Raw genomic sequence first — 15,833 nt, 5'->3', positions numbered from 1 at the left:
CTAATACATTTTAGTCTGTGTCTTTACCTTGTTTAGATATTAAAACATTCAGGGGGTATCATTAGTTTTTCAAGGCACTGTAGGTGCAACGTGATTTTAATCGCCACTGGCCTCGACTGTTCAACCATCTGAAATACCAGTTCAAGCCAAATGGAGTTGTGCTAGCTGATTTTGAGCATGTTGAGTGTACAACTATTTACGCATATTTTTAAGCACTGAAAAGCCATCAATACAGAATTTTTAAACATGTACTTTTTTAAAGTTGATATGAACTCAGAGGAGAAGAGAGGATTGGAAGGTTCAATACAAATTTAAACTGGTCACATAAAACTGAAGAGGCCGTTGGGTAGAAGTAATGTTTCGTGGGTGGTAATGGGGAAAAAAGAGCGGGAGGAAGTCAGAGTCCCTGTGCTTGTTAGCCGGCTCGGCTAGGCTGGGCTAGCCCGTCAGCATTGCCCTGTCAGCCATCAGCTGCTCAAGTAGCCGTGTAATTCTCTGGAGTTGATGCTCAGGATAACACCTGAGTGGTTGCCTGGAGACAAGTGGGGAAACAAAACACCACAGATACAAATGAGTTTTTTTACTTCAATGATACATTGCAAACTTTTTTATATTATTGCTAATGTCTAAAAATAACCAAACATTCTTGGAAAATTGATTTATTTCCTGAGACCAATAAACTGTGCTCTAACGCAAAATGTTATATTATGGTTGTTTTGTGGTTTAAGTATTCAAGGAGGAGACTGCTAATATGACATTGGTTATTATGGGCTGCAATCCTACTGCAGTTCTTGATTCTCACTTCGATTTCCTTTCTGGAACCTAATTATTTTTACTTCTCATAGAGTAGCAATAAAAATACACCCTGCACAACAGTAAGAAATGAGAAAGAAGAAATATTTGTTGAAATTATGACATGATTTATATCTAAATGATGTCTGTTTGGTTGAAAAGTGAAAGGTTAAAAGCTGTAATATTCAGATGTTGAAAACTGGGTTTGCAATGTCTTTTCAATGTCTATTATTGGACTAAAGATGGATATAATGAGATCGACCAAACACAGCCCAGTTTTCAACAACTATTTCTGGACTAAATCAAGACTATGACGGACTGACCAGATTCAGCCTAAAATCGTCCACATGACGTCTGGTGTTTTGGGGGGGAGAAGCCATTTATTGTGTGGGAAACTAATGAATAAAATGAGATTGAAACTCTTTTGTGTTGTGATTAAGAGGACGGCAGGACAGAATGTTTGTATGCAAATCGACAATAATTTATGTTCGATGTAAAGACTTTCCTATGAGCCGTTCAATTTTTGGCCTTACTCTTGGCCTTTTGGTTTTATCTCTGTCTATTGACGAGGTCTAATTTCCCAATGTCTTTTTACTGTCATGACATCGGTCTGTTTTGCCAACTACTACTGTTTCCTGCTGGGCAGATGTACAGTAAAAGGGATGGAAATTGATAAAAAAAGTTACATCTAATCGCATTGTTTCTTTTCAATGGAAATTCTAAAACATCAGGTACAACCTGGATTCAGGGGTGCATATAAAGGTTTCTCAAATTTTACTTAAAAAGATATTGACTAAATCTCAGAATTCCAGCTTGTTTTAAACAGCCTGACTTGCCCCCCAAAACATGCCTTGATTTTAGCACTTGTTAGAATGAAGTCCTTATGAATGAGGCAAGTGGAACTGAGTGTCAATGTATACCAATGGGGCATTTCCTCTAGGAGTGGCCAGACTATATATATATATATATATATATATATATATATATATATATATATATATATATATATATATATATATATATATATATATACACAGTGGGGCAAAAAAGTATTTAGTCAGCCACCAATAGTGCAGGTTCTCCCACTCAAAAAGATGAGAGAGGCCGGTAATTTTCATCATAGATATACCTCAACTATGAGAGACAAAATGAGAAAAAAAAATCCAGAAAATCACATTGTCTGATTTTTAAAGAATTTATTTGCAAAATATGGTGTATATACAAACCATATGGTGTATATACAAACCATTTATATACCATATAAATATGGTATATATATATATATATATATACAAACTTTCCTTGATGGGCCCTTGACTGGTCCCCAACAATTCCTTTTTAAACATCAGTCTTTGTACTAAAATATTTTTTCTTACATTATTTGTGGACATTAAGATCTAAATTACAGACCCTTTAATTCAGTGAAAGGGTGGAGTCAAAGTAAATAAAAATGCACGCCCAGGAGAAGGCCAGTGGCTGAAACTTGGAGGGGATTGTGCTGGCAGCTGCAGGGAAGAGGGCTGCCATTCGGCTGGCTTATGACTGAGAAGGGGCAATTTGAATGGCTGCTACTCTATAGACTATGCTGACTGGCATTTTCATAACACATTTTCAGTCTGATAGACTGTTTCATTCCAATTATGTCAACATAAATCATACAATTTCACTTTTTTTTTTTTTGATTGCAAATATGTCTCATTTTATATGTTTTGAGCATTTAAACAGATTTTGATACCCACCACCAGGAAGGCAAACCACACCTGAGTCATGCAAATCAAGCTGACTTTCCACTAAGTGCTTTGATCAATGAAAAGTTAAATGGAAAATCAAAGTGTGACAATAAAAATTTTAAATACCACACATAAAAAAAAGTTCATCATTGGAATGAACAATCTGTCTTATGACATGCTAACTAGGTGAGATGCAACCGTGAATAACAGGGATGATTATAAGTGCCTTAAAAACATTGTGAAACACCAGTAATCATAAACAAAAGGGTGAAGTTATTCAGTACCTTGGTGTTTGTGAGCTGCTGGAGTTAGTGGCTTGGGTTTTAGTAGCAGTGGTTAGTGGTAGTCCTTATAAGAGAACGGAAGGCAGGACTACCTCCAGCGTTACCTAGAGTCTGGGAGTCCAGGTCGTCATCGATAAACTCCTCCCCTTGGATGATGTGCTGGGTATCCTCGCTGTGGTTGACAGGGCTCGTCATCTCCTGTTCCTTCTCATTGTGCATCTGGGCATAGATGTTGCGGTTTCCAGGAAGCTTCCTAAAAAACAGTGGAGGATAGGCATCCTCAGTCCTAAGCCAAGGACTGTGGGATTTGTTTTTTTTCATGAGATGGGGCTGTAGAACTGCATGGCATGTTTTAATTCAAGTGACTTTCTGGTGGATATTTGTGTTTTGGACTTAGGGTTGTGATACTGGTGTCATTGTGAAAAAAATTGCATGCAGTTCCTAAAATACAGACTAAGTTTCATGCAAAATATTGCTTTTTTTGTGCAAAGAAGGAAGAAGGGTACAGTATCTTTTAACGTTAAACATTTTTCAGATTTGATTTTCAAGAAGTATTTTTTAGCAATAATAATGAATCGAGTAAACAAAAGGTTTCATAGCTATGAAGACATTATTTAACATTTCATCATGCTTTACCCATTTTGTTCTACTGTAAAAAACAATCTTGGAGTTGAACTTGTCATGCCAAGACCTTGATTTAAATAAATTCAGTTCAGTTTATTTATATAGTGCCAATTCACAACACAAGTCATCCCAAGGCACTTTACAATTCAACCAGATCATCCAGTCTAATTTATAAAAAAAATTCTGTATAAGTTTAACTGTTAACTTTTGTGTAAACCTTCGAAAATCCCTTCCTATGGGAAATGGGGCATCAAACATCCTGTACCTCCCAAAGTCTCTAGAGTCTCAAAGGGGTGTTTTTTAAATAATGTCAGATACAAATGTCTTAATTGCAAATTGTTAAAGTAGCACCACAGAGAATAATGGAGCATTCTGGTTCCCTAACACCAGATGGGACCTTTGGGAATCCAGTTGAAGTCAAAAACAGGAGCCACATTTTAATGAGTTTAAATCCATGGCCAAAGAGTCCAAACCACACTGCCTCTAACCATGGGACTCAGGCACCTGTGATTCCAGAATAATACTCTGCAAGTGCTTTGGAAAGACTAACCCCGTCCTTCACTCTGGACCATGATGCACTACTAGCAAAATGGAAAGTTCAAGGAACTCTGGCCTAAACTGCATTTTTTATGTTAATCTGTGGTCAAAATACCATATAAAAAGGGGCTTTTTGAGTATTTTCAGTTGTATAAAAATACATTTTCAAGATGAATAATAGTTTTCTATCTAATTTAGAGTTCATGAAACTCCTGTATTTCATTATGGGATATGTACTTTGAAATTCTTACTAAATACATAGATATCTAAGGAATGAACTTTAGAGGTGCACAGGGACTTTAATTGTGTAAGTCCACAGCAAATACAAAAAGTTCTGCAAACAAAGAAGTGAGACTAGCAATCACAAAACTGAGACTAATGCAAAACATCTTTTACTGCTTATAGGGTGCTTTCTAGTTTACGTGTTCTGTGTTTTAAGGTTATTTGTGTATTTGAAGCAGATTTGTATTTGCAGATTTTTGACTATGCTGCTCTATTTTGTGAGTGCAGCACTTCTCATATGTTTTATATGTTTTTGTGTTAGTCTTGTTTTTGAGTTTGCAGTAGTTTTTGAATTTGCTGCAAATTTATGCATTAAAAGGCTGCTCGGACCTCTCAAGTGGCATTTTGCCACCTCAAAAGGGGGATTACTGGGAGTTTATTTATTTTAACCCCTTAAACCCGAAGAGTTTTAGGAGCAATTTCCATCTGAAATTACATATCTGATTAAATTAAGTGTAGCTCCAAAGTTATAAAGTTGAAACAGAGAAATTTTTTTTGCAGTTTTAGTCATTAAAGAATATTTTCTAAGTGGAACTTCTGGCAGTATTGTACTTAATTTACAGTTGATAAAACAGCAAACTAAAAAAAATTACATTTTGAGCTTAACATAATGTTTTTCTGAAAAATAAATTTTGCAAAACACTTCATCAAAATGCAAGCTGTTTTCTAAAGATTATGGTGTAACAATTTTCCTATACAGTAAAGCTGCTATTGGCCATTTTCTTCTTTTGTGATATTTGAGAGAGAAGAAATAAGAACATCAAGATTGACGAAATGGCGCTTGCAGATGCGGGCAAGGTGATCTGTCTTCTCAGCAGACTGAACAGTTTACACACTAAGCATGCCTGCAGATTGCTTCTCTGAAAATGATCCGACAATGACCTCAAACCACTTGGAAAGGTGAGGGTCTCTAGTTTTCACCGATACTAGGCAATAGGGGGTATGAATAAAAACAGCTCTGTGCTGTTGCACAATTCCGGCAAACTTGAACATGTCGGGTGGAATTTAGGTTATGAAATTACTCTTCATTGTGTGTATATGTGTGACATCCTGCACCCGGCTTTACACTGACATCCTGTGTTGATATGACGACTTGCAAGAACGACACTCCAAATGTTGCTTTAGCATGAGAAGCATCTGTGTTTATGTTACATGTAGGATGACCTGTGAATTTCTGTTATTACATCATTTGGAAACTTTGACGTTTGGATGTGTGTGCAGGAAGCTGTAGCTTCAGATTTGAGGAAAGCCAGATAGAGCCAGATGCTCAGTTAGTGTTTTTTTTATTTTTAACATAGATAAGCTAAATGCATACAGACTATATCTTGACAGGGCATAACCCTAGAATAAGTAAGTGAGACATGTTGAGCTAGGGGACGATCTTTGTTTGTAGTCTCAAAGAGGCTAATACTGAGCTGTGGTCCAGGCCTGAGGTAAAGTCTTTCTCTGTATGATGTGTTTATTATCAACAGTTTTGTTATAATTGAACAGAAAACATTCTATTAGTACTAAAGGTATTTTCTCATTTTTGCATCGCTTTGAAAACTGTTCCTCACAAATAAACTATAGTTCATTCCTTGGTGCGCTATATTTATTTAGCAAGAATACATAGTTTTAAAAGCTTAGCAATAACCTTGGAGTTGAATGTAACTGCAGGGTTTTTAAGTTGTATTCTAAGTAATATATTTATACCAAAAAAGTTAAGAGTAAAAAAAACACTGGACTTTTTTTTTTTCCCAAGTTAGAAGATAAAGACAAACTAAAACGTGAGTCCACCAGTTTTCAGCTCTCAAAAACCTACAACACAGCAATACAGTTGATTCCTTACTGCTATGATATCAATCCTCATTACCATGCAGGCGACCAAAACATCACACCTAGTCAGCCAGGCCAAAAATGACCCTAACAACTCCCTTTTCAGAGGAATAGGCCAGTATTGGGTATTGCAGGCTAACAAAGACATCAACAACACTCCACTAGTAAGGGGTGGAACCGTTTTTATGGTTCAGTTTGCATGTTTTCTAATCCATAACAAGGTTTTGTTGAGCTACTCTATAAAGTTTGGAACTGCAAATCCAGACATTTTGAGTTGAGAAACCTTCCTGGATGGGAAGCGAAACGTCTTAAGACTTGGAAAACAAAGTCCAGTGGTTTGTTTTTTTACTTTTTTAACTTTATTGGAAGGACAATGACCTGGATGAATGAGAATATTCACCAGCATAATATGTCTCCTAGTTTTTTTCTTTTACAAAAACTAGGAGACATATAAACTAACTCAAACATAAAAGCTAGAATTATTATAATGCTTCACTAAAAGTAAATTCACAAGATTGAGTAAAGAATTTCTATAGAAAAAACTACTAACATAACATAACTAACGTGGGGTAACATCTATGAATCCAGACAAACAAGAAATTACTGTTTGCGAGGATGAGGCTTACCTTTTAAACTTATAAAGAATAAATGAGCCAGTGCCAATGACGCTTATTAGGAATATCACAGCTAGTGCCCAAACACCTGGACCTCCAGCTGCTCCATGGTAGCCTGGGAGATAACAAAAAGGCACAGATATCAGAGAAGAACAAAAATATTTTAAGGCTGGGAAACAGAGCAAAACCAATGATTTGTTAGAAAATATGCATTTGGTGTCAGAGAAGAGGTGTAGAATAGGATGGTACAACACGTTCAAACTGGATAATATTTAGATCCAGTCGGACACAACAAAAGGAAAAGGCGAAAGGGTTTAAACTGTGTTTGAAAGTGTTGGATGAACGGTTGGTGAACCCACCATTCTCTGTCGCTGTGGCTACTGAGTCATTAGCAATTAGACCTATTTAATAAAAATAATTATTAGCATGCTGTTAATGTAAATATGTCAGTAAAATATGAATTGCAATAAAATAAAAAAACATAATTTTAAATAGACTGTAACAGTCATAACTTTCAAGTCTACCTGCATTTGGGTCGGCTAACATCACCAGCACCCGCAGACCTCCTCGGACCATGAAGCTGATATTCTTGTCGTTGAAAGCTTGCATGACAGCTGGAATACGCTACGAATATGAACACATTTTTATTACTTAATTTTTACTGGATGTGTCAACATATTTAGGCAAAAAGATGGTAAAATGGATAGACATATAGTAGCTGTGTAGGATTGTGTGGATTTACCTTATCAACAAACACACTGCCCTTGGCTTGTTTGGTGTCCAGTGGCAGGACATACAGGTCAGCAGTAGTTGGAAGGCCTGGGTTCACGACAGTAACAAGGGCGTCCTGAGGTACACCTGTGGTCTGAGGACATACAGTTATAATTAGAGTAGAACTGTGAATGGCTGGTGATAAACACCATTTTTACAAAGAATATCAGTGTATTCTCATTATCAGTTCGTATGAAATCGTACGAAAAGTTTTTGACGTTTTTTTCGTCATATTTCGTTGTATTTTTACATCTTGCCTCGAGACAAGATATCCGTGCGCATGCGCATCTTACGCACCATTCAATAACATACAATTTAACATACAATTAACCCTAACCCTAACATACAAAACAGCAAGCAACCTAGTGAATCATGAGGTAATTATTGCACTGTCCATCCCAGTTTTACGTCCGTCCGCCAATCTGCTTTTTTCGTCTGTCTGGCTGTGCATGCGCACTGATATGGTTTTTCGAGGAAAAACGTCAAAAACGTACGAAATACTGTGCATAACTTTTCATACGATTTCATACGAACTGATAATGAGAATATGTTGAGAATATTGATTGTATCTTTTTCAGCAGCTAATTTTTTTTCCCCACATTGAGAACAGCACTAATGTCATCTGAAATGAATCCTATAAAACAAAACTCACATCATGCCTTATATTCTTGTATATTCTATAAAGCCTGGAAATCGACACTACTCCAGACATCTTAAATTTAGAAAGTTTTCTAAATGGGAAGTGAAAGATCTTCAAACTTGAACGAAAAGTCCAATGGTTTTGTTTTTAACTTGTTTTTGGAATCATGACTTATAGACCTGCTGATGGAAAAATGTTAAGAGTGTTGGCAAACATTTAGTTTAGAGGGCAACCTTACAATGTCTACTCAGGGAGTAGGGTGTTAGTATGAAAGTCTCAAACAGTTCAATTCAGTTTATTTCTATAGCGTCAATTCACAACACATGTCATCTCAAGGCACTTTACAGTTCAACCAGATCATACAGTCAAATTGATTCAAGAAAAGCCAGTTGATTGCATCGACTCATTAACTCCAACGCAATCCCTCACACTAAGCATGCCTGTAGCGACAGTGGAGAGGAAAAACTCCCTTTTAACAGGAAGAAACCTGCAGCAGAACCAGGCTCAGTGTGAGCGGCCATCTGCCGAGACCGACTGGGGTTCAAGGAGAAGGAAGCAGACACAGCTGACCGAGGGGAGCTGTGGTAGTTGATGGTGAAGATTTAACGGGTAATTCCAAGAGGGTCTCAGAACTAATCTCTTTGTGAAATAATGAGAAATGTTTTGGTTTATCCTCTTAATTTTTGAGAAGTGAGCAGGAGATTTTCCTCACATATAAGGATCCAAAATTTCAAATGTTTTGAATGAACCCTGGAGTAAATCTAATTAATCTTCAAAGACCTACCTTAGAGAGAAGCTTGGTGACCACTTTGCCGATGTCTTCCCTCCATTCTGGGATGTTCGGGTTAAAACGGTCCAGGTTCCTGCTGAAGCTCAGGGGGATGACTTGAAAGTTATCTAGAGGTAAAAGTCAATTGTAATCGGAGTTAGAACCCACAACCCAGATGATCAGAGAAGTCCAGTTTAACCTTAGTATAGTTAATTATAGAAAATCAAAGCTATGGGAACACACCGCTCTCTCTGAACGGACATGTGTATTGCTGCCAATCATCTTAGAGGGAACATATGAGGCAGTTAGTCTTTTCTGGGCTGTTGGTACAGAAAACTTTAAGGAAATGGGCTACCATTCGGCTGGTGTTTGACTGGGAAGGGCCATTTTGAATGGCTGCTACTTTAAGCAAGAGTTGTTACAATGATGCCTCTTTCAGCCTTAAGTTCTGATAGGCTTACCGTAGACTCTGACAATCTTTGTATCTTGCACCATGGAACGGCCATTGGAAGCTTGGACGGTGACAGAAAATTCTCCGCTCTCTGGGAAACGGGTCAAAAGGCTGTTCTCCAGAGTCAGTTTAGGCTGGAGAAGAGAATGAGAGTCTGATGGGTGACAGGGACCAAAACAAGACCAGCATAGACCAACACAGCCTGAACTGATAGCACGTTTAACTGTTCACTAAATCTCTTATATTTCAATTATTATACATAAAAATATACATTTATTGTGTATATAAAATATACTTAATTATATTTACAACACTTTATCAACATCAACTGCTGCTTCAAGAATTTAATCCATTTTGCAGACAACCCTGTATTAAAAAAGTAATGCCTAACTGTGAAGCAGAAGGTTCCTTGCATGTTTTCTAGAACTTTTAAAGGGGTCATAGAATGCAAAACCGAGTCTCCATTGTCATAGATTAATAACGATAGTTCAGTTGGTGAAATGGACGTACATCGATAAAACGGGCAAATGAAAACGAAGCAACGTATTGACGTCAATTTGGGGATGTTGTCTTATTTGGTTCTGGCCTGTACTTTTGTCACGCCCCGAAATTAACATACAGAGCAGCCAACTGGTTCACTATCGTAAATGCAGTGCTCCAGGCTGCACTGAGAAAGGGAAACATTTTCATAGTCTTTCCATGGACTCAACGGGCATGGATTATTTTTGTCTATCAGAAGATCCCTGCAAAGTTTAATGCTCAGCTGTTCAGTTGCTCTAAGGCTTGGAGCTAAGCATTTTACCGAAGACAGCTTTCAAAATCTTGGACAGTTCAAAGCAGGATTTGCTAAACTTCTTTTACTGAAACGAGCTGGAAAAGCTGGAAGTATGACTCAGTTGCTAAGCTGTTGATAGTAATGCTAGCATATCTATGGTGACCAGTTTTGGATTTCTAAAAAGGAGGATGGTTTTTTTTTTTGGGGAGAGGAGCTCCGGGGGCTGGTCTGGGATAGCCGGGGGCCAGGGACAGAGCGACCGAACCCAAACCGGTAGCCACTGCCCCGTGCCTCCAACCGCCTGGCTTCAGGCGGGGCAGCGGCTACCATCACCAGTTCGGGTTCGGTCGCTCCGTCCTTCTCAAAATCTTCGTCGGAGGCAGGTGGGCAGCTCCAGGAACTCTGCTCCAGAGTCCCTGAAGCAGCATCGGAGCTGGTGGCTCAGTTCTGCTGTCGACCAAAATCCCGCACTATTTTGAAATTCTCCCCGGACATTTTTTTTAGGTGTGAAAAGAGGACGTCTGGTCCCGCTAGCATATCAACAATTTGATGTTTCAGTGAGTAAGTGCTTGTTGCTATAATGCGTCCTTGCTCAGCAGCTTCGCTCGTTGTAAACCAACCAATCAGCGCACAGCTCATCTAAATATTCATGAGCATACCATAAAAGAATGAAAATCTGTTGTTGCATTCTATGGCTTTTAACCAGACTTGCATTAGGGCTCATAGAACAGCAAATATGCCATTTTGAGCCCAACCGATGTTGCACACCCTATTCAGAGACCTCAAGGACCAGCACTAAATAATGACACCGTTAATAAAATCTGAAAAGTTTGGTACACATCAGTGACACACCTGTACACTGATGTAACCAAATAATATCCAGTTGAAACAGTTGCTTTAGAAGTCAGGATGTTTAAAGTGTTGTTTAAACTCAGCTTGAATCCAGTTGTTAGACAACATTAGAGAGAGGACAACTTTGTGAAGACCAAGTAGCACAGCTGACTGATAAAGATAAACTAAAGGGATTAACGGGTATTGACTATGGGTATGCTGATCTGACTGGGTATGCTCATCTGACAGAACAGCAGACTTTGCTTCTAAAACAAAGATACTCAGCATTTTATTACTTTTCAGCTGAAAACAAAGTCTTTGACACATCTGTAAAACTCAAAGATGGTGAATATGTGACTAACAGATCAGGCAAGGACAGCATTAAATCAGCGCATCAAGACACATTATGATCATTCTGTAGTACAGTTTTTTTACAGTACTAACATTTTTAAACTTGATGCAATACTAGGAAAAAAAATTCAAAACCATTTTCATTACCGTGGAAACATTTTTTCAAGGTAAGATTATTTCTGTTTATGGGCAAAGACATTTATTACAATAAGATAATCAAACCAACATATATAGAAATGTCTCTAGAGGATTAAAACAAACCAAATTAAAAATAAAATCTAATAAATCACAACATTAATAACTGGTTTAAAATGTTTAGAAATCTACTGAATAAATATATTGGAAATAAATAGAGAAATAAAATGGGAGGATCAAATAGATTTTACAAAATGGTAAATGCATGTGATATTTTAAGAAAAAAATCCTAATTTTTAATAGCTACATTTAAGTATATTGTTTACTTATTTATTGGGCATTAATACATTTCTGTTTACATTTTTAATTCTATCACTATTGGCTCTCCATAAATGTCAGCACTCCTTTATACAAATCCAACAGAAGCTCATATGAAACACTGTTGCCAACTTAGCGATTTGAAATGTCAATCCGTAATTATGGGTTTTATTATTCTGTGGCTTAAGGACCCGGTAGTCTGACACAAAGAAATGGAAATTGAATCATATCACAGAAAGTTAAAAGAAACAAATAAAGTTTTTAATTCAACCAAATCAATTTTCAAAGCAAATAAACTAATTGTCAATGAAATTAGATTAATTTTCAAACTAATACATTGAATGAAATCAATAAAGATTCAGTCTGAACAATTCAAATACATTTTCTGATGGCTAATTTTTCTGCCTATATATCAAACTGATCCAGATCACATACAAGGAAATTGGCGATTAGACTTCGATTTAATGCGAAAAATGGGTATGATTTATTTTTTTTTGTTAAAGACCATTTTGTTATAGATATCGGAGGACGATGTTAGGTTTATTCAATGATGATTATAAAGTTAATGTTTGTACATATGAACTATTGGAGAAATGAGATGCTTCACTCCGTTTACTGCAAACTGTCATGCAATGGTGGTGGAAAATTGCTAATGTTTGTTCAAGGCTAATCACAGTTATCAGAAGACCACTCTGTTCTGTGATTCAATCAGAGGAGCATTTTGTCCTATGACCTGATCAGTTGCATTGTCAGAAGAACACTGTTTTGTAACCCACCCCATATGTTATGATCTGCTAATAAAAGACGACTGCAGGAGGGGGGTCGGGAGAAAGACTTAAAAGCTGGGTTGGGCTCTTTCCACTCCTGCAGGAGCTGTTTGAATCTCTTTCCTGTGTGGACTCAGTTTTTCTTTTACGAACCTACATTTTTGAACCTAACAGACAACATTTCAATTTTAATATTAATTAAAATACTATTGCGAAAAAAAGTTTTCTGAGTGAGTGAATGTTGTTTTTATTATCTCTAATTTTCTTTCCTACAAAATTTTGAATTGGACCTTGGCTGGTTCCCTACATTTCCTTTTTAAACATCAATCTTTGTACCAAAATATTCTTTCTGTCATGATTTGTGGACATTAAGATCTAAAGAGAAGCGTCATCTCCTGGTTAAACTTGGTAATTCAGTGAAAGGTTGGAGGTGGTCCCTCCAGCGGCTGGAAGTTGGAGAGGATTTCAGTGGGAGGAAAGTGGGCTGCCATTCGGCTGCCGTTTGACTGGGAAGAGCCATTTTGAATGGCTGCTACTGTCTATACTGTATATAACAAGAATATAAACTTTTTTATTGTATTTTAGGTTTTATATTATGTAATACCAGCAGAAGATATTAGACGTTACCTTCAAGTTGTCTCCAAGCCACCAGTAAAAGACAGTCAGGTTGGCGTTGGTGGGAAGAACTATGGCTGTCAGGTTGACCTCATTGTTTCTCCTGGCAATGGGGACAGCTTCCAGGTGAACTTCCTGCAGAGGCTCTGTACAGGATAAGGATTGACTATTATTCTTATATGACCACATATTTATTTTACTTTGCTTCACCCCAAAACCTCTCTCTGTATGTTATCCTTGCCCTTCCTGTCACGACCAGTTATTTACTTAAATGTAAAAAAAAAAAAAAAAAAAAGACACATTCAGCAAGACTAACACAGTATCCTCTGCCGCCTTTACACATCAATTAACAAATTGGGTCACTTCCATAATCATGCCTAAGGTTTTGCTCCTTAATAAGAATAAAAAAAGCTTAGAGGAGATCTGATTGTCTGGTAAACAACTCTTTTAATTCTAGTTGAAACCACACAGCCTTTCCTACTAATGACCGTATTATTAATTTTCACAGACAATATGGCAATAATCACTACAGCTGCATTAGAGAACAATGTTATGAGGTATAATTGCAGGAAATATCAAACACAGAATGGGTTTTATTTCACTGTTTACATAAGTTTGATTTAAAGAAATTACCACAATCTGTAAAATGATTTAATTTCCCTTCTCATTGCTGGTTAGTCCAGTATTGGAGCACCTTAACATCCACTGTGATTGCCTGACCACTTCCTGGTCTTCTTACCAGAATTTCCTTCCTCAAATTTCTATTATAATTCACCTTCTGTTTCTTTGCAGTAATGATGTTGCTGAAAAGTTGCACTAATCTTTCTGATTTGGCAACAGTCTATTATTTGCTTTCTTTGTCACCAAAATGCACATACTGCTAACCATTCAAGAGCAGCATCTAATTGTTCTTGAACAGTTGGTTTTTGTTTTTTGTCAATTCCTGGTTGGCAGGTAGGGGTTAAGTTTAGTGCCACCAAAACATATAAGAATAACTTTCATTTTGATTGAAAAAAACAAAAAAGGATGTCATAAAAACAGTAAATTGTCATTCCTGAGAAAAACACACAGCTGTAAGGGTTAAAATTAACTGTATTTAGTAAATCAAAGCATGGTGCGCATTAATAGGTACACCTTTCTGCCATTCAAGAGACTTATAACCTTACTTTCATTAATATAGAAACAGATTTGTCTGTAAAAATCAGGCCCATTTTCAATTATACCTGAACTAGACTATGTAGCAGTGGAACCGTGTCCTTGTAGTGGGAAAAAGTGTTCAACTACAGTGGGGCAAAAAAGTATTTAGTCAGCCACCAATAGTGCAAGTTCTCCCACTTAAAAAGATGAGAGAGGCCGGTAATTTTCATCATAGATATACCTCAACTATGAGAGACAAAATGAGAAAAAAAAAATCCAGAAAATCACACTGTCTGATTTTTAAAGAATTTATTTGCAAAATATGGTGGAAAATAAGTATTTGGTCAATAACAGAAGTTCATCTCAATACTTTGTTATATACCCTTTGTTGGCAATGACAGAGATCAAACGTTTTCTGTAAGTCTTTACAAAGTTTTCACACACTGTTGCTGGTATTTTGGCCCATTCCTCCATGCAGATCTCCTCTAGAGCAGTGATGTTCTGGGGCTGTCGCTGGGCAACATGGACTTTCAACTCCCTCCAAAGATTTTCTATGGGGTTGAGATCTGGAGACTGGCTAGGCCACTCCAGGACCTTGAAATGCTTCTTACGAAGCCACTCCTTCGTTATCCGGGCGGTGTGTTTGGGATCACTGTCATGCTGAAAGACCCAGCCACGTTTCATCTTCAATGACCTTGCTGATGGAAGGAGGTTTTCACTCAAAATTTGACGATACATGGCCCCATTCATTCTTTCCTTCACACGGATCAGTCGTCCTGGTCCCTTAGCAGAAAAACAGCCCCAAAGCATGAGGTTTCCACCCCCATGCTTCACTGTAGGTATGGTGTTCTTTGGATGCAACTCAGCATTCTCTCTCCTCCAAACACGACGAGTAGAGTTTTTACCAAAAAATTCTATTTTGGTTTCATCTGACCATATGATATTCTCCCAGTCATGGTCTGGATCATCCAAATGCTCTCTAGCAAACTTGAGACGGGCCTTGACATGTACTGGCTTAAGCAGGGGGACACGTCTGGCACTGCAGGATTTGAGTCCCTGGCGGCGTAGTGTGTTACTGATGGTAGCCTTTGTTACTTTGGTCCCAGCTCTCCGCAGGTCATTCACTAGGCCCCCCCGTGTGGTTCTGGGATTTTTACTCACCGTTCTTGTGATCATTTTGACCCCACGGGTTGAGATCTTGCGTGGAGCCCCAGATCGAGGAAGATTATCAGTGGTCTTGTATGTTTTCCATTTTCTAATAATTGATCCCACAGTTGATTTCTTCACACCAAGCTGTTTACCTATTGCAGATTCAGACTTCCCAGCCTGGTGCAGGTCTATAATTTTGTTTTGGGTGTCCTTTGACAGCTCTCTAGTTTTGGCCATGGTGGAGTTTAGAGTGTGACTGTTTGAGGTTGTGAACAGGTGTCTTTTATACTGATAACGGGTTCAAATAGGTGCCATTAATGAAGGTAACGAGTGGAGGACAGAGGAGCCTCTTACAGAAGAAGTTACAGGTCTGTGAGAGCCAGAAATCTTGCTTGTTTGTAACTGACCAAATACTTATTTTCCACCATATTTTGCAAATAAATTCT

General features: G+C 37.6%; 1 protein-coding gene across 4 annotated transcripts in view; it reads right to left on the bottom strand.

Moving 5' to 3' along the window:
- The window catches only part of sorcs2 (sortilin-related VPS10 domain containing receptor 2), a 575,552-nt gene continuing 559,719 nt past the window's right edge, over positions 1-15,833 (bottom strand). Inside the window, exons 20-27 of one of the 4 annotated variants that reach the window (XM_038268465.1) lie at positions 13,114-13,247; positions 9,320-9,443; positions 8,874-8,986; positions 7,421-7,543; positions 7,203-7,302; positions 6,691-6,793; positions 2,807-3,104; positions 1-532 (exon numbers count right to left, since the gene is read on the bottom strand). In XM_038268465.1, coding sequence (XP_038124393.1) covers positions 2,846-3,104; positions 6,691-6,793; positions 7,203-7,302; positions 7,421-7,543; positions 8,874-8,986; positions 9,320-9,443; positions 13,114-13,247 — 956 coding nt within the window. In that variant the 3' untranslated portion in view covers positions 1-532; positions 2,807-2,845. The remainder of the gene's footprint in view (positions 533-2,806; positions 3,105-6,690; positions 6,794-7,202; positions 7,303-7,420; positions 7,544-8,873; positions 8,987-9,319; positions 9,444-13,113; positions 13,248-15,833) is intronic. The other 3 variants (XM_038268466.1, XM_038268467.1, XM_038268468.1) reach the window with 3 other exon arrangements.

The sequence above is a fragment of the Cyprinodon tularosa genome, unplaced genomic scaffold (genome assembly GCF_016077235.1).
Source record: "Cyprinodon tularosa strain WSP-4 unplaced genomic scaffold, ASM1607723v1 ctg70, whole genome shotgun sequence".
NCBI lineage: Eukaryota > Metazoa > Chordata > Actinopteri > Cyprinodontiformes > Cyprinodontidae > Cyprinodon > Cyprinodon tularosa.
The sequence above is the reverse complement of the archived record's forward strand: the minus strand, read 5'-3'. Positions and strand labels throughout refer to the sequence as shown.